Genomic DNA, 20,998 nt, shown 5'->3' with positions numbered 1-20,998 from the left:
AAGTGGTGCATACGAATAAATATACCATCTGAGTGTGTTACTTGCAAGGTGAAGGCAGGCATAAGTGACTGCGCCCAACCGACAGATCATTTCTTTGAGAATTATTTAAAGTAGATCTGATTTTTAGCTTCTAAACTACATTTATGCTTAGTCCACACCTGAGGGGGAAAAAATTAGTTCAAAAGGCCAAAACTTCACCTTGAGGGTGAACTGCAGCTCACTCACCTTCCTGGTGTAACCTCAAGAGTAAGCATAAGACCAATCAACAGCATATTCTGGATTGCTAGTAGATTTAGTCAATAAGGAGTTTCTAATCAAGGAAGAAGCAAGTCTTTGCATACTGAATGGTTCTGTAATCTAAACAACCATGGGAAGCTCCTGAGCTCAAAGGACTCAAACTGGCTAACAAACTGCATTTCCACTGTGCAGGTTGAAGATTCCTATCTGATCCCTGTCCATAAAAAGGCTAAGTTCCTATAAGAACCATACTGTATTGACTCACAGATACAGAGAACAAACTAAGAGGGAGAGGGAAGAGGAAAGGGACAAGATGGGCTAGGGGATTAAGAGGTACAAACTACTAGGTATAAAATAAGCTATAAGAATACATTGTAGAGCACAGGGAATATAGCCAATATTTTATAATAACTATAAGTGGAATATAACCTTTGAAAATCGTGAACTACTATGCTGCACACCTGACACATATTGTAAATCAACTACATTCAAAAAAACAAAAAACAAAAACCATACTGTATCATGCTTGCCTAGGTAATGAAAGACCGACTGAGAAACACACATTAGTATGGAAAATAACAAAGGCTCAAAGATATCTGGTAACCAACCAACTGTTGTGGAGGAAAAGAAAACCCCAAATCAACTCACCCTTAGATCACCGAAAGACAGCACTCAGGACTTTGCGTGCTCCTCAGTGAAAGGAGCAGTGACAGGAGGAGCAGAGCTCAGTGCGGCACAGTGACTTAGGATAAAAGTCATACAAAGAGCTCCACCACACAGAAATGGTGACGCTGAGAATGCTACCTGAAGGGGCAGTGAGGCGGCGTAGAGGCTTCCCCACTGTCAGGTTACATCAGGACTTAAGCATACTTAGAACCCAAGATAATGCGTGGAAGAAGCAGTAGTCTTCAAACCAGAAAGTCTGAATTTAAGTCTCAGTTCTTTCTCTCTATCCTTGTCTTACTGACTCTTCACCAAGTCAAACTCTCAGCCTCAGTTTCATCATCTGTGAAACGGGGACACTGTATCTATCTCACCAAGTTGTCATAGGACTAAATAAGCCCAAAACGTAAACAGTTATATAATGAGATTCTTCCTTATACTGATGACTTTTAAGAGTATCGATATCTCAGTATCTTAAGACTTATGCTTGAAAATGAAAGTGAAATTCGCTCAGTTGTGTCCAACTCTTTGCAACCCCATGGACCACACAGTCCATGGAATTCTCCAGGCCAGAATACTAGAGCAGGTAGCCATTCCCTTCTCCAGTGCATCTTCCAATTTAAAATATAATTCCAGTTGGTAATGTGATCAGATCAAATCAGATCAGTCACTCAGTCGTGTCTGATGCCCTGCTCTGTAAGTACTAAAAAGTACTACAACCTCTGAAAACAGGAGTGTGATACTTACATATCTTGTTCAGAGTTAAATTTCACTCATTCAGATTACCAAGACAGATCCACTATCAAATCAGGGCATTCATAATAGACATCTACCTCATTCTGCAAAAGATACCTTAGCAGTGGAATTTTTCAAACGAAAACAAATCTTCTTAATGACCCAAGAGGAGGTTCCATTCTCCTAGGTGGTCAGAATACTGATTCAGTGCTGGTTGGCTGCACGTTTTCTAAGACATGGCAACCTAATACGTGAAACGCCAATCTCACTGCCCTGAGGGAAAATAAGAACTCTGGATATGCTATCAGGGAGCAATCCATGGCTGTGAAATTTTTAGTTTTGTGCTTCATGCATTCCATAATCAGACTTTCCCTACTAGACCAAGCACTTCCGGCTAGAATATATAATGCATGAGGTCAAGGTCATAAGCCTGAAGTACACAGGAGCCCATTCCTGCACCCCTCTCTGTTGGACGTAATCCTAGTCATCTTTCAAGGTTCGGTTCATTATGTAACCTCTTTTATGAAGCTTTTCTTGACTCTCCCTATTCCTGCTATGTTCCCACTCCCCGTAGGAAATATTCCTTCTTTCCCTGTATTCTCTGTGCACCGACAGCATGGAAGGACAGAAAGAATAGAAGCACGAATCACTTAACAAATATTTACTGAGCTCCTATTGGGTGCCGGGTACTACACAAGATAGACACTGGGGTTCAAGGAAACAACACACGATTTCTGCCTTCAAAAACCTTTTAGTTTAGTATAGGAGATACAGATAATTTTTAATATAATGTGGCAGGTAATAATACAGCAAGTAATAGGATCTCAGAGGAGTACTCAGTCCAACCTGGAGGAGATCCCTGAGCTGGGTCTTAAAGATCCACTGCAAAGATGGCAAGGGCTCTCTAGCAGTGGGAACAACAAAGGCACAGTGCAGAAGTATGAAGAGTACACGGCCCGTCTCAGAAGCTATGCGTAGCTGGCAATTCATCTTTTCTTCCTTCTTCCTCCCCCCCTTCTTTTTTTCCCTTTTTAAAAGAATCTCTTTAAAAGATTGTAAAATGGGAGAAGATGGATTGCAGAAGATGAGGCTGAAAAGAAAGGTATGTCTTAAAGTCTTGAATGCCATGTGAAGGAATTTAAAATTAAGTAACTCCATAATGAGGAAGACGGGAGATGAAATACATAGCTAACATTTATGCTCTTATTTTAAAAACATTTTTTAAATTGCAAAAGTTAACACAGACTTAACTTTTTAAAATTCAAACAAAAATAAATAAAAATAAAATAAAATTCAAACAATTCAGAATTATGAAAGTAAAAGGTCAGATTTAGTTTTGTGCAGACCACTCTGGCAAGATAAGTTTAAGATTTAAAAGATTTTACACAATTTTTAGGTTTATAGATTTAAAGAGGTTGATCAGAGAAAGGGAGGCCAGAGGTGGGCTAAGAATCGTTTGGTGAGTGTTCAGTTGGGCTGCCCTGGTGGCTCAGCGGTAAAGAATCCGCCTACAATGCAGGAACTGCAGGAGACATGGTTTTGATCCCTGGGTCGGGAAGATCCCTTGGAGGGCACAGCAACCCACTCCAGTATTCCTGCCTGGAGAATCCTTGGGACAGAGGAGCCTGGCAGGCTACAGTCTACAGGGTCGCAGAGAGTCAGACATGACTGAAGAGACTTAGTACGGCACAGCAAAGGTCTAATACAGGGCAGTCGTGGGAAAGACAGGGAGCCAGGGGACAAGCTTAGAAATTCTTAGGAAGTCTGACTTTGCCTCTCAGTGGCTACTGTGTCTGCATGCAAGTTACCTTACTTTTCTAAGCCTTCATTTCTTCACCTGAAAAACAGGAATGCCAACATCTAACCTCAAAGGATTATTAAGAAGATTAAATGAGATAGTCTATATGTCAAGATCCTATTAAAACCTGGCATAAAGTAGGCAATCAACAAATATGAGATCTCTTCTCACCCTCTCTCATTCTCCCCTTATTTCTTTCTTTCTCCTCTGGTAGATTATGGGCTCCCAGAAGGCAGAGACCACTTCTTATTATTGCTGTATCCTCTCAGCACCTGGCACATAAAATATGTTCAATACATGTTTACTGGATGAATAAAGGGTCAGCCAGCTCTACGACGTGAGAAAATCTTGTTTCCATAAGCACAGGCCAACCCTGGCCCTCAGATGAACTTCCTCAAGATAGGAGTGGCCTGATCACAAGTGGGAGAGTGAGCAATGGCATCCAGCAACACTACCCTGGAAAAACACCTGAGAGAGACCATAACGCCTGCTGAGAGAGAAGACGACGCATCATTAGCTAGATGGCCTCTGTCCTACAGAGAAGGAGCCCGAGTGTGACTGACTTCCACCCATTTGGCCTTCTCAGGGTGACAGAAGCAGCAATGGTGCTTTCAAGGCACAGTGAGGCTCTCTGCAGTCTTCATGTGCCTCCCCGTCAGCCGTACTGCTGTGGCACTGCTGTCGACATTCCTTTGTGTAAGACAGACACTGGCAGGGTTTCATTTCTTTCCTGACGCCCCATCCAGGTTTCCCTAAGCCCTGGATCAACTGAGACGGCCTCTGAGCTGGGTGACGGCTTAGGAATCTCAGACCCCATACATCATCTGGTCACAGGCCTCTATCTCCTCAGGCCCCTGTTTCCAAGGCAGGGGCTATTACTATCTGGGGTGGCGGGGGAGGAGGGGAATGCAGACTTTCTTGATATTCCACTGCTTTCACGAAAGGCAGTGATGCGACAGGAGGGTTAAATGTCTGAAATAATTCACACTAAGATGCTTCTGCTAAGGAAGATCACTAAAATGGCATTTTGACAGAGGTTCTTATGGGAGCTAGAATGGCACTAGACAAATGCAGAGCCTATCCAAGCATCTGCCTTTCCCATATCTCGGCTCCAAGCAAACAAAATCCGCTCAATTCAGAATGAAATCCAAACCCAAGCATGTACCCCACTCAAGGCGGTCTCATTCATTCTTAGCAATTAAAAAAAAAAAGAAATTACAGTTGAGCTGGCTTTCCTTCAGCTTCAAAATAGACTAGGTTAACCCCCATCTTCCTCCTAGAGAGGAATGGCTCCAGCTACAATCTGTGTCACTGTGTTCACACAGCTTGCAAAACTCCCAATACCCCAGAGACTACAGAAGTAATTTGTACCCTGAACTTGGACCTGGGGGCTTGCAGCACAATTAAATGTGTACCAAGGTAGACAAGTCAGCCAGAATCTCTCTGAATGTGTGTTTGCTTTACTCCTCTTTGTGAAGAAAGGTGGTGGTGGTGGGGGTGGGGGGGTTGGGTAGATAAAGACTATTGGTACATTTGAGGCTTCAACAAAGTCAGGCTACATCGAATAGCTTGTGCAATTACAGGCACATTCCCCAACCCAAGATACTGCTCTGTGAACCTCCCACTTTACACAGAGAATTCTGCTCTGTCATTCCATCTGCAGTTTCTGCTGCAGCCCTTCCTGCCACCCTTCCCACAGATTTCTTTTGAAGCAGGTGGAGGGGGAGGTGGAGGGAACCTAGAGGGTGGTGGTAGAAGAAAGGGTTGAAGGGAAGAATCTGTATAAAAAGAAGCCTCTCTCTGGGGAGGGGTGAGGGTGGGATAAATTTTCGCACTACCTAGGGAAGGCAGATGGGGGAGAAATAGGAACACGGAGGAGAAGGGGAGGAAATAAAGAGCACCAACGACCCCTGAGGGCAAAGCACAGGCTCTCTGCGGCACTCACTCAGGCTGCCCAGCTGTCGGATGACATTTGCCAGGGTGATGTTGGTCATGCATTCCAGCTCGCTTCTAACGCTAGGCAACGTCTGACGGCACAGGTGCCTTGGCTCGATGTTCCTCGTTACTAACGGCATGGTGGACCTGCTTCAGGCAATGTTCTGAATGATGAAAAACAACCTAAAAAAGAAATAACAGGAAAGTATTACTCAACCACAAATTCCAGGCACACCAAGGCTGTGTGAGTCGTTTTTCCTTTTGTCTTGCTCTGATCTAAACAGCTTTAAAAAATCTTTCCCTCTATCTCTCTTTTTTTTTTCCTGCTTTAAGCCCTCCCCATCACACCCTTCTTTCACAGGTTTGCTATTAGAGCCCTGTTGGATGAGTTTAGAAATTCTGAACTGGTGACTGCTGGCTGAGAGTACGCAGGCAGCATAAAAACCTAAAAACCCTAAAATAACAAGTATGCTCCAGCTAACAGAAGTCTCTAGAGGCAGGGACGCATGGTCAGAAAACAGCCCATTCAGCAGGTCCTGGATGGTACAGATCCTAACCTAGGGGTGTCCACAATCAGAACAGATCAGATTCCAAATGATCAATTATGAGAATCAAAAAAGAGCTTCTGTCATCTGACAGGCTCCACAATGAAATTACGTTGCCAAGTGATTCCACTGTTCTACATCAAAACATAACTTCTCCAGTTCTTCCCTGATGGAGGACTCTTAATGTACAACTAAATACTGTATCTATTAAGACTACTAAAGTTCAGTCTGTAAATGGACAGCATGAAAGAATACCAAGGAAAACTTTACATGTTCAATATATCAAACATGATGCCAAGCACACTGTGCTGTAAGATTCTCCAGTCCTTTCTCTTCTACTCACAGCTCCCTTTCTCTCTCCCATCCGGTTCAACACACCTGGGCCAAAAGGCTCTTGAGACAGCAGGAAGTGTCTGGAGCAGATCCGGAAACCTTCCAGTTACTGTTTCTTATCCTGTCGGCTAAGCCCCTTTCCCTAGGAAATCCCCCAGCACTTTAGGTTCACGCTGAGCTATTGTTTCAGAGTTAGATTACCAAATTCCTAACTTTACAAGGACAGGAGGAGGTTTTTTTTATCCAACAAAATGACTATATGACTATAACCAAAGTACACGGGGCTGGAACTGTTCACCTAACTTGTGAAACTAAAGAAATCTGAAGCAGCCTAAAGGCTTTTGTGCTAGGGAAAATGGCAAGTTAAATGGTAAAGCATAAAGGTAATATACTCAAGTCCCCAAGACTGCAAACACCTCTTAACACACACACACACACACACACACACACACACACACACACACAAATCCACAGAGGTTTACTTACATTGAATCTTAAAACACCAGCTCATCACCAAAAAAGTTGACTGTGAACACGAAATGCTTAAACCAAGCTATACATCATAGAACTTAAAAGTGAACCAACATATTGTCTGACCAAAAGAAAAAAAAGCCCTTCAGCTCAAAGAGGGAGTAGAACCCTTTGGAACAGACTGCTCCTTGTTATGGACATTCTGATCTGCTAAGAGTAAAAATAAAACAGGAAGCCAGCAGCTTGGGGAACAAGATTTCCTGTCACCAACAGCAACAGCCCAAGAACCAAGAGAATCAGCTGTTTGCTCATAACTCTGAACCTCCCTTTGATAGTCACTGTGTGGCAGCTGTGCCTATCTTTGGGGTGCAGAGGTGTTTCCTGAATATTTGTCTACTGTCTAAGGAAATAATTTTCATTCTGTTCCTCAGCTAAGTTCCCCTTTGATTCAACAGATTTTCTAATCCAAACTCTGGACTTTCCCTTCCAGTCTAACGATTCTCCTCTTTTACATAATGTAAAGGGTACTGGGTACTAACATGCAAGCTTCAGTAACTAACTCAAACTGAAAGAGAGTTTAGAACAGAAAAGGAGACAAGGGGTTACAAATAAAAGAAGCTCACAGGGCTCTGCATCCTCTGGATGCCCTCAGATTCCCAAAATTTCAAGCTTACCAGAAGAACCAGAAATTCAGGGTACAGCCAAAGATGACTGAAAATAGCCACTATGGCTCCCTCCCTTAGCAATCATTTCAGAACTTGCTCCAGCATCTTAGAGGAGCTACAGGAGCCAGATCCCCTTGAAATTCTGTGTCGAATGGCTACTGACAGGGCATTCCAGACATTCTCTTTGGACACCTAATGGAAACTGGATTCCAAATAGCTAGGTAAATGTCAGACGGGGATGAAGCTGGGGAAGCCACTCTTAACACCTTGGTACTTTAGCATTTATGTTTTCCCAAGTTCCTTGGGTAAGAAGACACAAATGGAGTCAACCCTGTGTCATCTGGAGTGGGGGGGCAAGTTTTCAATACCAAGATAGCTAGGTGCGTCTTGCCAAAAAAAACCCAGCTCCCACATCAAGCTAGAGTAATCAAAAAATTACAGTATTCAATATCCATCAAGACAAAAGAATTTAAAAAGTGAATCTGCTACTAAAAAAAGTCGTTTTACATGTTTCAGAGTCACCAAAGAAAGACAAGAGTCCTTATTAAATGGAATTACCCACATCACTGCTCACTTTTCTTCAAAAGAAGTGTGGAATTATGCACAATCTGAACCAAAATACTAACTTGACCAAGAAAGAAATCCTATATTCCAGTGAAGATAAACTTGGAAATGAGGCAAAGACTTCCAAGGCTCTTGACTCAACTCAGCTTTAAGTTGTGGAGTTGAGACATACTTGGGTTAGTGCCCTGAGTCTTGACACCTTACTAGCTGTGTGATCTTGGGCAATTTTCCTAGAGACATTAAATAATGTAACATATATAAAATGTCCACTACAGGGCTAAGAAAAAAAGGTAGCTATTTTTAGTTCACTGGACCTGAGGCAATCCTCCTGTAAAGTCAATTTTATTCATTGACAAATATTTTGAAACACTTTTAACAATGGACATATTATGCAGTAGAACGAAGTGTTCACATAAATTTAAAGATGAAACCCTAGACGTCAATGAAATTTGTGAGTTCTTTTTCTGGGGACTGCTCCCAGCCATGCTGCTGGACCTCTTAAAGAACATAAATTCTCTCTCCTCTACTTTTACAATGGGTTCCTCATCTGAACCACAGAACAGAGAAAAGGATTAGAGTGACTGTCTTCTCCATTCTCATCAAGAGTGTAAACAACCAGCACCATTCCAGATGCACTGGAGAGAAGCTAAGGCATTATGTACAACGGATGCCTACTGGCATTAGGGCTTAATGTTCTCATGGGAATCCAGTTGAGAAAAACTCCTCGATCATCAGTCGTCATTTAGTGGAAAATGAGTGGAGCACTGGGTGTTGAAGAACCACTAAATTAAGGAAGTGACATGGTCAAATCTGCATTTTTAGACAAATCATTCTAACAGAAGTAGGAAGCTGTATTGGGACAGAAAACTGAAGGTGAGAAGACCAGTTGGGAAACTCTTCCCAGGATGAGAAGCAGACAATAGAATGGAGAGGCCCACCACAGCTAGCAATTAAGAACTGAGAAACCACAGACAGGCTGTGAGGGTGAGTCCAATCCTTCAGCTATCCTATCTGTAGCTCTCCCCTGATTGTTCTGTACAAAGTGATAAAATGTATGTTTCTTTATTAAACATATTATGAGAGAGTTCCCTGGTTGCCTAGTGGTTAGGATTTGGTGCTGTCACTGCTGTGGCCTGGTTGCAATCCCTGATCAGGAAACTGAGATCTTGCCATTTATAAAAAATTTTTAAGAATAAAAGTACTATGAAAGAACTAAATGCTAGTGCCAGTAATGAAGGGACAGTGAAGAAAACCAAGAAAGTAGTCATTCTTAGCTAGAAAAAGAAGTTTTGGACACATGAAAAGTGGAATGTCCTGTCTTTATAGAATCAGTAAAAGTTCTTTTTCAGTTATACTTTACTTTGATTAGAAAAAGTATACACTATAGTGATATTTGCTAATTTGGGGGTTTGAGAAGGTCTTACCTTCAGGGATGTTACATAGGAGAGGAATTAAATTAGAACCATTGAGAAGATAAAAGTTATAGGAACGTAGATTTCAATTAAGTTAGTTCCTTTTAATTAGAGCTGTCCTATATTAGAATGGGTTCTCTTCAGAGATGATAAGTTCCCCAGTATCATCCCCTGGATATCAGCTATTAGGCATGCTGGGGGAGAGATTCCTAGACTGTAAGAAAATGATATGGAGAGGTCAGACTGGATGATTTATACAATGCCCTCTAAATCAAAGATGATATAATTCTCACTCTGGGCTTCAGTTTCTTCATTTGCAAAATAAAAGGACTAAGCCAAGATCTTTAAGAATTTCTAAAATTCTTGGATTTGCTGGACTTTGGCCACCTGATGTGAAGAACTGACTCATTTGAAAAGACCCTGACACTAGGAAAGATTGAGGGCTGGAGGAGAAGGGGACAACAGAGGATGAGATGGTTGGATGGCATCACTGACTCAATAGACATGAGTTTGAGTAAACTCCGGAAGTTGGTGATGGACAGGGAGGCCTGGCGTGCTGCAGGCCATGGGGTCACAAAGAGTCGGACACAACTGACTGACTGAACTGCCATAACCTCTGCTTGGCCAACAGTCACTTGCATTTTGAACATAAGGCCAGGAGAGGTCTAGGTACTGTAAAGATGGATGGATCATGTCCATGAATCAAACTCTTCTATAGATCTAGAATGGTAAAAAGGACATTCCAGACAGTGCTCTGGGGTTAAGTTAATTACACTCTGGGAGCCTCCCAAGCCAATTTGGGGGTTGGCTACCCAAAGATGTAAAAATGTCTGGACCAGTGACAAACATCCAGTCAGACTCAGCAGCAACCCCCATCTTCACCCCCAGCTATTTTCAGCTTAAGGGACTTGAGAATGAGTCAGAATAAATCAAAGACTTCAACCATCTCCTCCGAGCCATGGCTTGGAGTACACTGACCAGTTTGGACTTCCAGTACCATGATGGGATTCATGCTTTGAATTGGAAACTGGATGTGTTCTTTGAGGTCTCTTCACAACAGTAAGACTCTACAAGTTTGTGTATTTGAAGTTATCATGGGATATTTATATATCACATTTGGCCAGTCTTAAGGAGACTCTGACATGTACCCTACACTCTGAACTCTCAACTCTGCTCCCGACAGCCTGCAGCAGGAGTGGGGTGAAGTAGGTGAGAGGGATGGATTGGAAGCTGGAAGAAGGTAATAAAGGAAGACTGCATGTGAGGGGGAAGATGCACTCATCTGTACCCTACACTTTGAATTCCTATTAACAGCAGGACAAAAAACAGATGACTGCTCATTCTGGCAATGACATGTATTACTAGCTGTTTATTATAAATAAATAAGCAATGTTTCATTTAGAGCCATGGTCACTGATAACACCTGCAGATTTCTATGGTCACATCCCAAAGCAAGTATATCTGAACGACAGCAATAACTATAACAACAGAAACGCTTCTCAAGGCAGTTCCTCTTTGAAACATACCCTCAAAATGCTGATCAGCAGTAGCATGGGATGAGAACATGTGGGGACACTGTATGTGTGGCAATTAGTACTTCTGCTTTTCACTTCAGCATTTCCCACTGTTCTATAGTTAACAGCACTTTGGATAGGGGCATATGAGAAGCGCCTTCCTTTGTAGACTAGTTTCCTCTTTCAGGAGATAAATTTCTTTATGATAAAGAATATGCATTCCACAGTGGTTCAAGAATCTCAACTGAAAGGTCAAACAATCGCTTGATTTCAAAATGAAACACAACACTCAGGTTTACTGTAATCTAAGTTGGTCCATCAAAATATTTAAAGAAGTATAAATTGACTGTTGCATATAGCAGTTCCTCACTATCATGCAACAATTACAAGGAGAATTGCCTCTTTATAGACTTAGGCACCTGCCCACTTCCTGTTGAATACAGGGCGGGGCTGAAGCCACACATATAACCAGACTCTCTCCAAACACAAGAAATTACTGATAAACCAGTTTAGGTCACTAATGTTCAAAAAAGCTAGCAAGATAAATGGAACTCCACGAGTGGACAAAGAAAGTATCTGACTGGGAGAACCAAGAATAAAAGCTTACTTGTGATCTAAAACCAGGAGAGATTACCAATTTCATAAATGAATGACACCAGCTATGGACCTACCTTCAATAAATGTAAAGTTCCTTCTTGTCCTAATTTGGTTTTGGGAAAGGAGTCCAGGGGAACAGAACTTCTAAACTACAGTGTCTTACTCCTTCAACATACTGCACATCTAGCAAGGACCACTCACATCTGGCAATTTCATAACTTTCTATTATCTTTTAGGGGCAATACCACCTTTTTTCTTCTATTACTCTTCAGGCTCTATTCATAGCTTTGTTCTTCAAGCTAAAATCGGGGGGGCTAACTTCGACCTGCAAAACTGGTTTTTTCTAGTATCAACTATTCCATAGAAAACTGCCTTTTTTTGTTGGTTTTTGTTTTGGGGTTTGTTTGTTTTGTTTTGATTATTACTGTATAGCTTTACAATGTTGTGTTAGCTTCTGCTGTACCGCAAAGTAAATCAGTTACACAGATACATATATCCCCTCTTCCCTGGCTTTCCTTAGGTCACCACAGAGCACTGAGTAGAATTCCCTGTGCTGATAGCTGGTTCGCATTAGTTTATCTATTTTATACATAGTAGTGTATATACGCCTATCCCAATCCATCCCCAATCCCACTTCCCCCTTGGTAGCCATATGTTTGTTCTCTGCATCTGTGCAATACCTGGAGAAAACCATAATTCAAGAAGATACAAGCACCCCCAATGTCCACTGCAGCACCATTTACAATAGCTAGCACATGGAAGCCACCTAAACGTCCATCAACAGAGGAATAGGGAAAGAAGATGTTGTAAATATATACAATGGACTATTATTACTCAGCCATAAAAAGGAATGAAATTGTGCCACTGGCAGAGATGTGGATGGATCTAGAGACTGACATACAGAGTGAAGTCAGAAAGAGAAAATCAAATATCATATATTAACACATATATGCAGAATCTAGAAAAATGGTAAATATGAACTTATTTGCAAAGGAGAAATAAAAAACTACTTTTCAAATGGCCAAAATTAAGCTCTTTTTTTAAGTAAGATCCATCTGGTTGTCCAAAAGAAAATACACTTAAAATTGTGCATTGGAAACCACTTAAAACTGTGAGTCGGGTTCTAGTTCTTAGTCTAATGATGACTAGCAATTGGAGAAAAACTTTCAATTCATCTTTCCAGTTCAGCTGTGAGCTGCACTAAAAAAAATGCTTGAGAGGTGCTATATGAAACTGAGATTTTGTTTACAAAATATTCCTAGCTCCAAAGAGATTTATTCACATAAAATATTTCCTGTATCTGCATCTTTGCCTAAGTTCCTAGTTATGAATCCATTTAAATTACACAGGGTCTGCATGGTTATCACTGATAACTCTAATAACAGACACAAAGTTCATTTTACTCTCCCAGTCTTAATTCCAATTTCTAGCAAAACTTAATTCATCAAAATGGAATGGTCTGAAATACTCCAAACTATCCATCTAAAAGGTCTTTTGATCCAGCAATTACACTCCTGGATATTTATCCAAAGAAAACAAAAACACTAACTTGAAAAGATACCTGCACCTCTATGTTCACTGCAGCATTATTTACAATAGCCAAGACATGGAAGCAACCCAAGTGCCAATCAATAGATACACACTGGAATATTACTCATCCATAAAAAAGGAATGAAAACCTTTGGGACTGATATATACACACTACTATATATCATATAGGAAACTAATAAGAACCTACTGCATAGCACAGGGAACTCTACTCAATACTTTGTAACAGTCTATATGGGAACAGAATTTAAAAAAGAGTGGATAGGGACCTTCCTGGTAGTCCAGTGGCTAAGACTCAGGCTCCCAATGCAGTAGGCACCCGATCAATCCCTGGTCAGGGAACTAGATCCCACATGGTGCAACTAAGAGTTCGCACATTGCAACCACAAGATCTCGCATGTCACAACTACAGATCAAACACACCATGTACCTCAACTAAGACCCAATGCAGCCAAATAAACACTTTAAAAAATTAAAATAAAAAAACAGAGTGGATATGTACATGTGTAACTGATTCACTGTGCTGTATAGCAGAAACTAAAACAACACTGTAAATCAACTACTGTAAAATTACTCCCCCCACCAAAAAGAATGAAATCTTGCCATTTGCAACAACATGGATGGACCTAGAGGGTATTATGCTAAGTGCAATGTCAGACAGAGAAAGACAAATACTGTATGATTTCACTTATATATGGAATCTAAAAAAGAAATGAACAAACATAATAGAAATGGGTTCCCTGGTGGCCCAGCGGTTAGGATCTGGTGCTTTCAGAACTGCCGCGCATGTGTGTGCGTGTGTGCTCACTCAGTCACGTCTGTTTGCAATCCCACTGACTGGAGTCCGCCAGACTCCTCTGTCCATGGAATTTTCCAGGCAAGAACACTGGAGGGGGTTGCCATTTCCTACTCCAGGGGATCTTCCCAAGCCAGCAGTAGAACTCGAGTCTTTAGAGGCTACTGCACTGGCAGGCGGATTCTTCACCACTGGGCCACCTGGAAAGACTGGGATTCAACTGCTAGTTGGGGAACTGAGATCCCTTAAGCTGCAAACTGTATGGCAGCGCCATAAAAAAAAAAAAAACAACAGAAACAGAATTATGATACAGAGAACAAAATAGGTGGTTGCCAGAGGACAGGGGGAAAGAAAGAAACAGGTGAAGGAGATTAAGATGTATAAACTTCCAGTTTCAAAATAAACAAGTCAGGGGTATGAAATGTACAGTATGGGAAATACAGTCAGTAACTATGATTATGTATTTGTATTGTAACATATCTTAACCAGACTTATCCTGGTGATCAGTTTGAAATGTTTCAAAACACCAAATCATATACTGTATAATAGGAACTAACACAGAGTTGCAGGTCAATTATACTTCAAAAATAAACTCATAGAAGAAGAGATCAATTTTATAGCTATCAGAGGCAAAGGGAGGGGAATTGGATGAAGGCGGTCAAAAGGTATAACCTTCGTTATAAGATAGATAAGTGATAGGGATATAATGCACAACATGATAAATATAATTAACACTGATGTATGTTATATACAAAAACTGTTAAGTGTAAATCCTAAGAGTTTTTAACAAACACACAAATTTTTTATTTCTTTAGTTCTGTTATCTATATGAAATGATGGATGTAAGTAAAATCATTACACTGCATACCTTAAACATATACAGTGCTGTATGTCAATTATATCTCAATAAAACTGGAAACAATAAATGGGGGCTTACTTTTACTCTGACTGCATGCATGCTAAGTTGCTTCAGTCATGTTTGACTCTGTGACCCCATGGACTGTAGCCCACTAGGCTCCTCTGTCCACGGAATTCTCCAGGCAAGAACACTGGAGTGGGTTGCCATGCCCTTCTCCAGGGGATCTTTCCGACCCAGGGATTGAACCCACATCTCTCTGTATCCTGCATTGGCAGGCGGGTTCTTTACCACTGGCACCACTATGAATAAGTGAGGAAACCTTATTCCTATCATTCGTGGGTACTCAAGTACCAGATTTCTTTCAGCTATCGTCATCAAATGAGCATTAAATTCACACAGGAGTTTAACATGAAAAACAACTCAACTGCTCTGGGACAAAAAAACCCTCACAAAACAAAACCTCGTGCTCGCTCCAGCAGCACATATACTAAAATTGGAATGATACAGAGAAGATTAGCATGGCCCCTGTGCAAGGATGACATGCAAATTCATGAAGCACTCCATATTTTTTAGGAATAAAACTACCATATGACCCAGCAACCCCACTCCTAAGCATATACCCTGAGGAAACCAAAAATGAAAGAGACACATGCATCCCATTGTTCACTGCAGTACTATTTACAATAGTTAGAACATAGAAGCAACCTAGATGCCCTCTACAGATGAATGGATAAAGAAGTTGTGGTACATATACACAATGGAATGTTACTCAGCCATAAAAAGGAATGTATCTGAGTCAGTTCTGATGAGGTGGATGAACCTAGAACCTATTATACAAAGTGAAGTCAGTAAGAAAGAGTCAGAAAGAGAAAGATAAATGTCATATTCTAACACATATATACGGAATCTAGAAGAATGGTACTGAAGAACTTATTTACATGGCAGCAATGAAGAAACAGATAATAGACTTATGGACATGGGGAGAGGGGAGGAGAGGGTGAGGTGTATGGAAAGAGTAACATGGAAACTTACATTGCCATATGTAAAATAGATAGCCAGTGGGAATTTGCTGTATGGCTCAGGGATCTCAAACAGGGACTCTGTATCAACCTAGAGGGGTGGAATGGGGAGGGAGATGGGGGGAGGTTCAAAAGGGAGGGGATATATGTATACCTATGGCTGATATGGACTTCCTTGGTGGCTCAGATGGTAACGCATCTACCTACAATGCAGGAGATCCGGGTTCGACCCCTGGGTTGGGAAGATCCCCTGGAGATCCAGTATTCTTGCCTGGAAAATCCCATGGATGGAGGAGCCTGGTAGGCTACAGTCCATGGTGTCACAAAGACTCGGACACGACTGAGCAACTTCACTTTCACTTTCTTTCATGGCTGACTCATGTTGAGGTTTGACAGAAAACAACAAAATTCTGTAAAGCAATTATCCTTCAACAAAAAAATAGATTAAAAAAAACCAAAACCTCAACAAATCACTGCACAAGATTATTAGAAACGTGTCAATAACTCACACAAGCCCTAATAAAGTATTCTCTTTTTAAAAAAGTTTTCTTTATTTACAGACAATGACAGAAATGAGTGATCTCTGGTTGGTGGTGGCCAAAAAACTGAGATGAGGATAGATACAAAAGGCATTCCTCTCTAAGTACCTGGGCTTGAAAACCTGGGAGGAAGCCTAACCTGGACATGTGCTACATATGGGAACACAAAGTTGTTTTTTATCGGAGAATGTCTAGTTCCCAGTTTACTATCTCACCGAGGGATAGAGAAAATGGAGCTAGGCTGTAACCCTTCTTTCCTGGTTCTCTACTGCACTTCGTTAAGCTCCCTACAGATGAGACATTGGAGCACCCACTGGTGGATGAGATACTGAAGCAAGTTTGAAAATGAGGAAGGAGATAATCAGGATGGAACCGTACATTAGGCACTGAGTAGGTCTCATTTCATCCTGCTGGCTCTCTAGCCATGCATTTAATCTCTATTATGCTTCTCTTCATATTTCAAGCATCCCTCTGTAGTAACTACTCCCTCTCTGGGATGAAAAGGCCAAAAAAGAAGCCAGTTCTACACAAATGAGAAAGGCCAGGGGGAAAAAAGGTTACAGAGTAACAACAAAAAAGGAAATTCAGCAAAATGTTTTGCTGACAGCTCAAGGTGATACACACACACTGGTCATGGAGTAGCCAGAGCAGTAGTCCTGGACGTGACTGCTAATACACCGACTTAAGTGAGGAGAGAGACCTAGCAATCTCAACTGCATCTGTACACCAGGGAGTGGAATTATGAAGCAAACTGCCATGAAATTTCATAGCAACTATTCTGTTCTGCCAGCTGTAACAAGAATTCATTGCTGAAAAAGTGTCATACACTCATCTGTCACTAACGGCCAAGCTGCCAGCAACTGACTAAGAGCAGCAAAGGGCAGCTGTACATCTTCCTCTCACAAGGTCTATCCACCATTCAAAACATGGGATTTATAAGGAAAAGTCCCTGAACAGCAGGAAAAGTACGTGTCCATTTCTTTTCTTTCTATTCTCAGTTTACTAGGTTACCAAAACCCTCAAAAGACCTAATAAGCAGTGATGTAGAGCAGCAAGAGTATGGACATTAGAGAAGGAGGTATGGATTTCACCCCACTACTGCCAAACTTCAGTTCTGGGACCTTGGCAAGCAGTACTCGCCCTGTCTGTTTCCTAACCTGTTAAAATCAGTAAAATGATCCTTAGTTTAAGGTTGTTGTGCAGAAAGATGAAATAATGCATGTATAAAATATTTAACATAGTACCTGGCAAAGCATAATTACAATAATAGTAGCAATGACTGTAGTATTAATAGTAGTCCCTGCAGCAGTAGTAGTAACAGAAATACTAATTCTACATCTATCTAGCGCTTAGTTCTGGCATACAGTTAAATATATGGTTCTTTTAACCAGTAAACAACTCTTTAAGTTTTGGGTTGCATTAATTGCTAACTACTAATTATAGCACGCTTATCAATCAATGAATATTTATCAAGTAGACACTGCTGCTGCTGCTGCGGCTAAGTTGCTTCAGTCATGTCCAACTCTGTGCGACCCCATAGATGGCAGCCCACCAGCTCCTCCGTCCATGGGATTTTCCAGGCAAGAGTACTGGAGTGGGGTGCCACAGACACTAGATGATACAAATATAAAATTCTTCCCATGACCAAGAGCTTATAATTTGAGGAGACAGATAAAACACAGGTAAGTAACAACATAGTAAACAGAAGTTATCAAACGAATGATGTAGTCAATTATGACAAAAGAAAGGATGAAAAGATCACTTTCAACTGAGCAGAATTCCTGGAATAAAGACTGGAACTGGGCAGGATTTGGATTTAAAGAATAAAGAAGGGAAGTTTTCTAGGTCAGGGTAATATAAGTAGAAGACTTGAATTCTACCGTTAAGTATTTATGGAAAAGTCACAACTCTAATGGGTTTTTACGGTATTTCATGAAATTTAAGATGCATGATTATTCCAGAGATGTTAAAATATGGGGAAAATATGCATCTCAGAATTAATGAAACATAATATTTCTTTTTCTATAATATGAGAGGGTAAACACGATGATCTTTAAAAAGTTCTTTCCAATTCTAAAATGATATAAAAAAAAGAAAAAAGAAAATGATATGATTTGGTAACTTAGACTTACAAGATAATACTCAAATTTTACCAAATCATCAACAGCATGAGAAGAAAGATAATAAAAAATAAGAGAGACTGAAACCAAATTCCACTATTTGTTTGCAAGGCTAAAATGTTTACCTCCTAATTAATATGTTTGTATTTTCTTTTATATGTGCTAAGTCGCTTCAGTCGTGTCCAACTCTTCGCAACCCAATGGACTGTAGCCTGCCAGGCTCCTCTGTCCATGGAATTCTCCAGGCAAGAATACTAGAGTGGGGTGCCATTTCCTTCTCCGGCATCAAACCGCCGGTATCAAACCGGCGTCTCAAGTCTCCTGCACTGGCAGGGCGGGTTTACCCTTTCCTCTGTATATTTGAACATAATTATAACAGCTGTTTTAATATCTTTGTCTGGTAATTCTATCACCTCTATCATTTTTGAGTGTTTCTACGAACTGATTTTTCCCCTAATTATGGGCCACATTTTCCTGGTAACTTTTGACCAGACGTTGGACGTTGTGATTTTATGATGTTGAGTACCTAACATTGTTGTCTTGGTTTCAAAAATGTGAGGCTTTGTTCTGGTTGGCAGTTAAGTGACTTCTGGTTCAATTTGGTACACCTGAGGTTTCTTTTTAAGCTTTGTTAGGGTGGATCTTGAGCAGCTTTTACTCTCTTGGCTCTTTAGCCCCCGTACAGACGTGGCCCTTCAGTGATCTCTACTGTATACTTTCTACTGGATCTCTGCTGGAGAGTGAGCAACATGGGCTCTCTACTCAGGCTGATAGGAATTAGTACACCTCCCTGCACTAGGAATCAGTTAGCTCATAAGTTTCTGGTCACTCTTTTCCAACCTCCTATAATCTGACCCCAGGCAAAGAAGATTTCTAGAACAGTATTCTTCCTTTCTTCCAGAACTGCACCCCACGGCTTCCAGTTGCCTCAGACTCCCTTGAACTATTAACGCAATTTGTCTCAGTTCAGTAAGACGAATCTGCTCTGCTTGGGATTCCCCACCGCCCTGCCCCGCTTTGCTCCATGGTTAGAATCTAGATAGAAAATCAGGGTAATCACGGGGCTCACGTCCTTATTTCCCTTCTCCCAGAGATGAAAGCCACAAGCTTCCTACGTAAGTCAGGACTGATTTCCCCTCTGGTTTTGCAAGGTCCCCAATTATAAAGAGGTATTAATTTCAATTTATCTTCAATAAGTATATGCCATAGAAAACTTTTAAAAGGAAGAACAGGTATCCCAAAATCGAATAAGAAAACACTGCAAAAAGGTAGGATATCACCACTATATGCCTATAACATATTTGAATAACATTTTTCTGAATAATCATAATTAATAATGGCAGAAAATTTTCCCTTTTTCTTTTTTTAAAGTTGGTACTCATATAGGTATTTATCACATTAAAAAAAAAAATCAGTACAGCTTGATGAATCCAGAGGCAAGTTCAGCCAAGAGACAAGGGTCCCCTGAGCCACTAGTTATATATGACTCTGGGCTGGTTAATCTCTCCAAGCCTCATCTGTAAAATAGGGAAAATAAAACCTATCCCATAGGATGGTTTTCAGGATAAAAGGAGGTAACATACGTAAGCCTTCTAGAGGGGTATCTAGCACCTAGTAGGTACTCAACAACTGACAGCTCTCATTATTGCTAATTCAAAGCAGCACCGAGTTTGTTGGACTTACCTCCTAGTGGTAATACAATAATTTAAAGAGCGCAGGTCAAATTAAACAGCACTGGGCATTACACAGAGTTCTCCTAATTGGTTCTCTTTTCTTTGGTCTCAGAAGAAACCAAGCAGTAGGTAGGCCTCTTAACTTCTGCAACGGGTTCTCTGGGAGTCTGAAGACAGGAGCTGAGAATGAAATGGATGGCCTCAAAATTCCACCAAATGCAAAACTTATTTTTGAAGTGGAATTAGTGGATACTGACTAAAATAATAAAGACATCAACAATAAAACATGGCTGTAAAGAAACTTATGTATCTAATTAGAGCTGGTTACTATTGTTAAGTGAAGAGTCAGCTGGAAAATTCAAGTTAGAACTTGTTTACTTGATCCCTCAACTTTTAAGAAATGCAATCCATTATAAACCTTTGAATTTTAAAATATTTTACTACAGCTGTGTAAAATATCACTTGAAGAGAACTGATTTGCCTTTTACCTCATGTTGTAAACTAAAAGGTTCAATAAAAATGTATCCAATGTCAAAAAAAGAAAGAAATGGATGGCCTCTGCTTACGTTATACCAATTTTAAGGATTAAGACAAAGGGTATCAGTCTATCAGTCTTTCCAATCATAGTCAAGAGTGAATTCAATATTTTCACTTTATGTATTTTGAAAGCAGTCTCAAAGGTACTACTATCTGGATTGTGCCATTTCTTAAAAAAAAAAAAAAATTCCTTCATCTTAAAGGCCCAAGGCAGACGCCACCCTTTCTAAAAGCCCAAGGCAGACGTCACCATTTCTAAGAAGCCCTCCTCAACTCTTCTGGTCTGAAGCCATTTCTCCCTCTCCAAAGGTGCCAAAAAAGTACGCTGCGCCTTTTACGGCAGTCACTACATTCTATATTGTAGCACAGCTTTTTGGAGTGTACAATTCTTTGAATACAGGAACTGAAAAACAAAATATCTTTAAACTTAACAGAAAC

General features: G+C 40.7%; 1 protein-coding gene, 1 long non-coding RNA gene and 1 other non-coding gene across 5 annotated transcripts in view; 2 read left to right on the top strand and 1 right to left on the bottom strand.

The window, feature by feature from the left end:
* Positions 1–20,998, bottom strand: part of WASF2 (WASP family member 2) — a 70,486-nt gene that overhangs the window by 14,525 nt on the left and 34,963 nt on the right. Inside the window, exons 1-2 of one of the 3 annotated variants that reach the window (XM_061391660.1) lie at positions 20,034–20,203; positions 5,379–5,551 (exon numbers count right to left, since the gene is read on the bottom strand). In XM_061391660.1, the coding sequence (XP_061247644.1) occupies positions 5,379–5,508 (130 nt within the window). In that variant the 5' untranslated portion in view covers positions 5,509–5,551; positions 20,034–20,203. Of the gene's footprint in view, positions 1–5,378; positions 5,552–6,732; positions 6,931–20,033; positions 20,204–20,998 lie in introns of those variants that run through there. The other 2 variants (XM_061391650.1, XM_061391642.1) reach the window with 2 other exon arrangements.
* Positions 8,704–18,738, top strand: LOC133232363 (uncharacterized). Its single transcript, XR_009731377.1, has 2 exons — positions 8,704–8,930; positions 18,518–18,738. It is a non-coding gene; the product is annotated as an uncharacterized LOC133232363 (long non-coding RNA).
* Positions 15,136–15,242, top strand: LOC133236447 (U6 spliceosomal RNA). Its single transcript, XR_009732893.1, has one exon. It is a non-coding gene; the product is annotated as a U6 spliceosomal RNA (small nuclear RNA).

This window comes from Bos javanicus, chromosome 2 (assembly GCF_032452875.1).
Source record: "Bos javanicus breed banteng chromosome 2, ARS-OSU_banteng_1.0, whole genome shotgun sequence".
NCBI lineage: Eukaryota > Metazoa > Chordata > Mammalia > Artiodactyla > Bovidae > Bos > Bos javanicus.
This window is presented reverse-complemented; position numbering and strand designations above follow the sequence as displayed.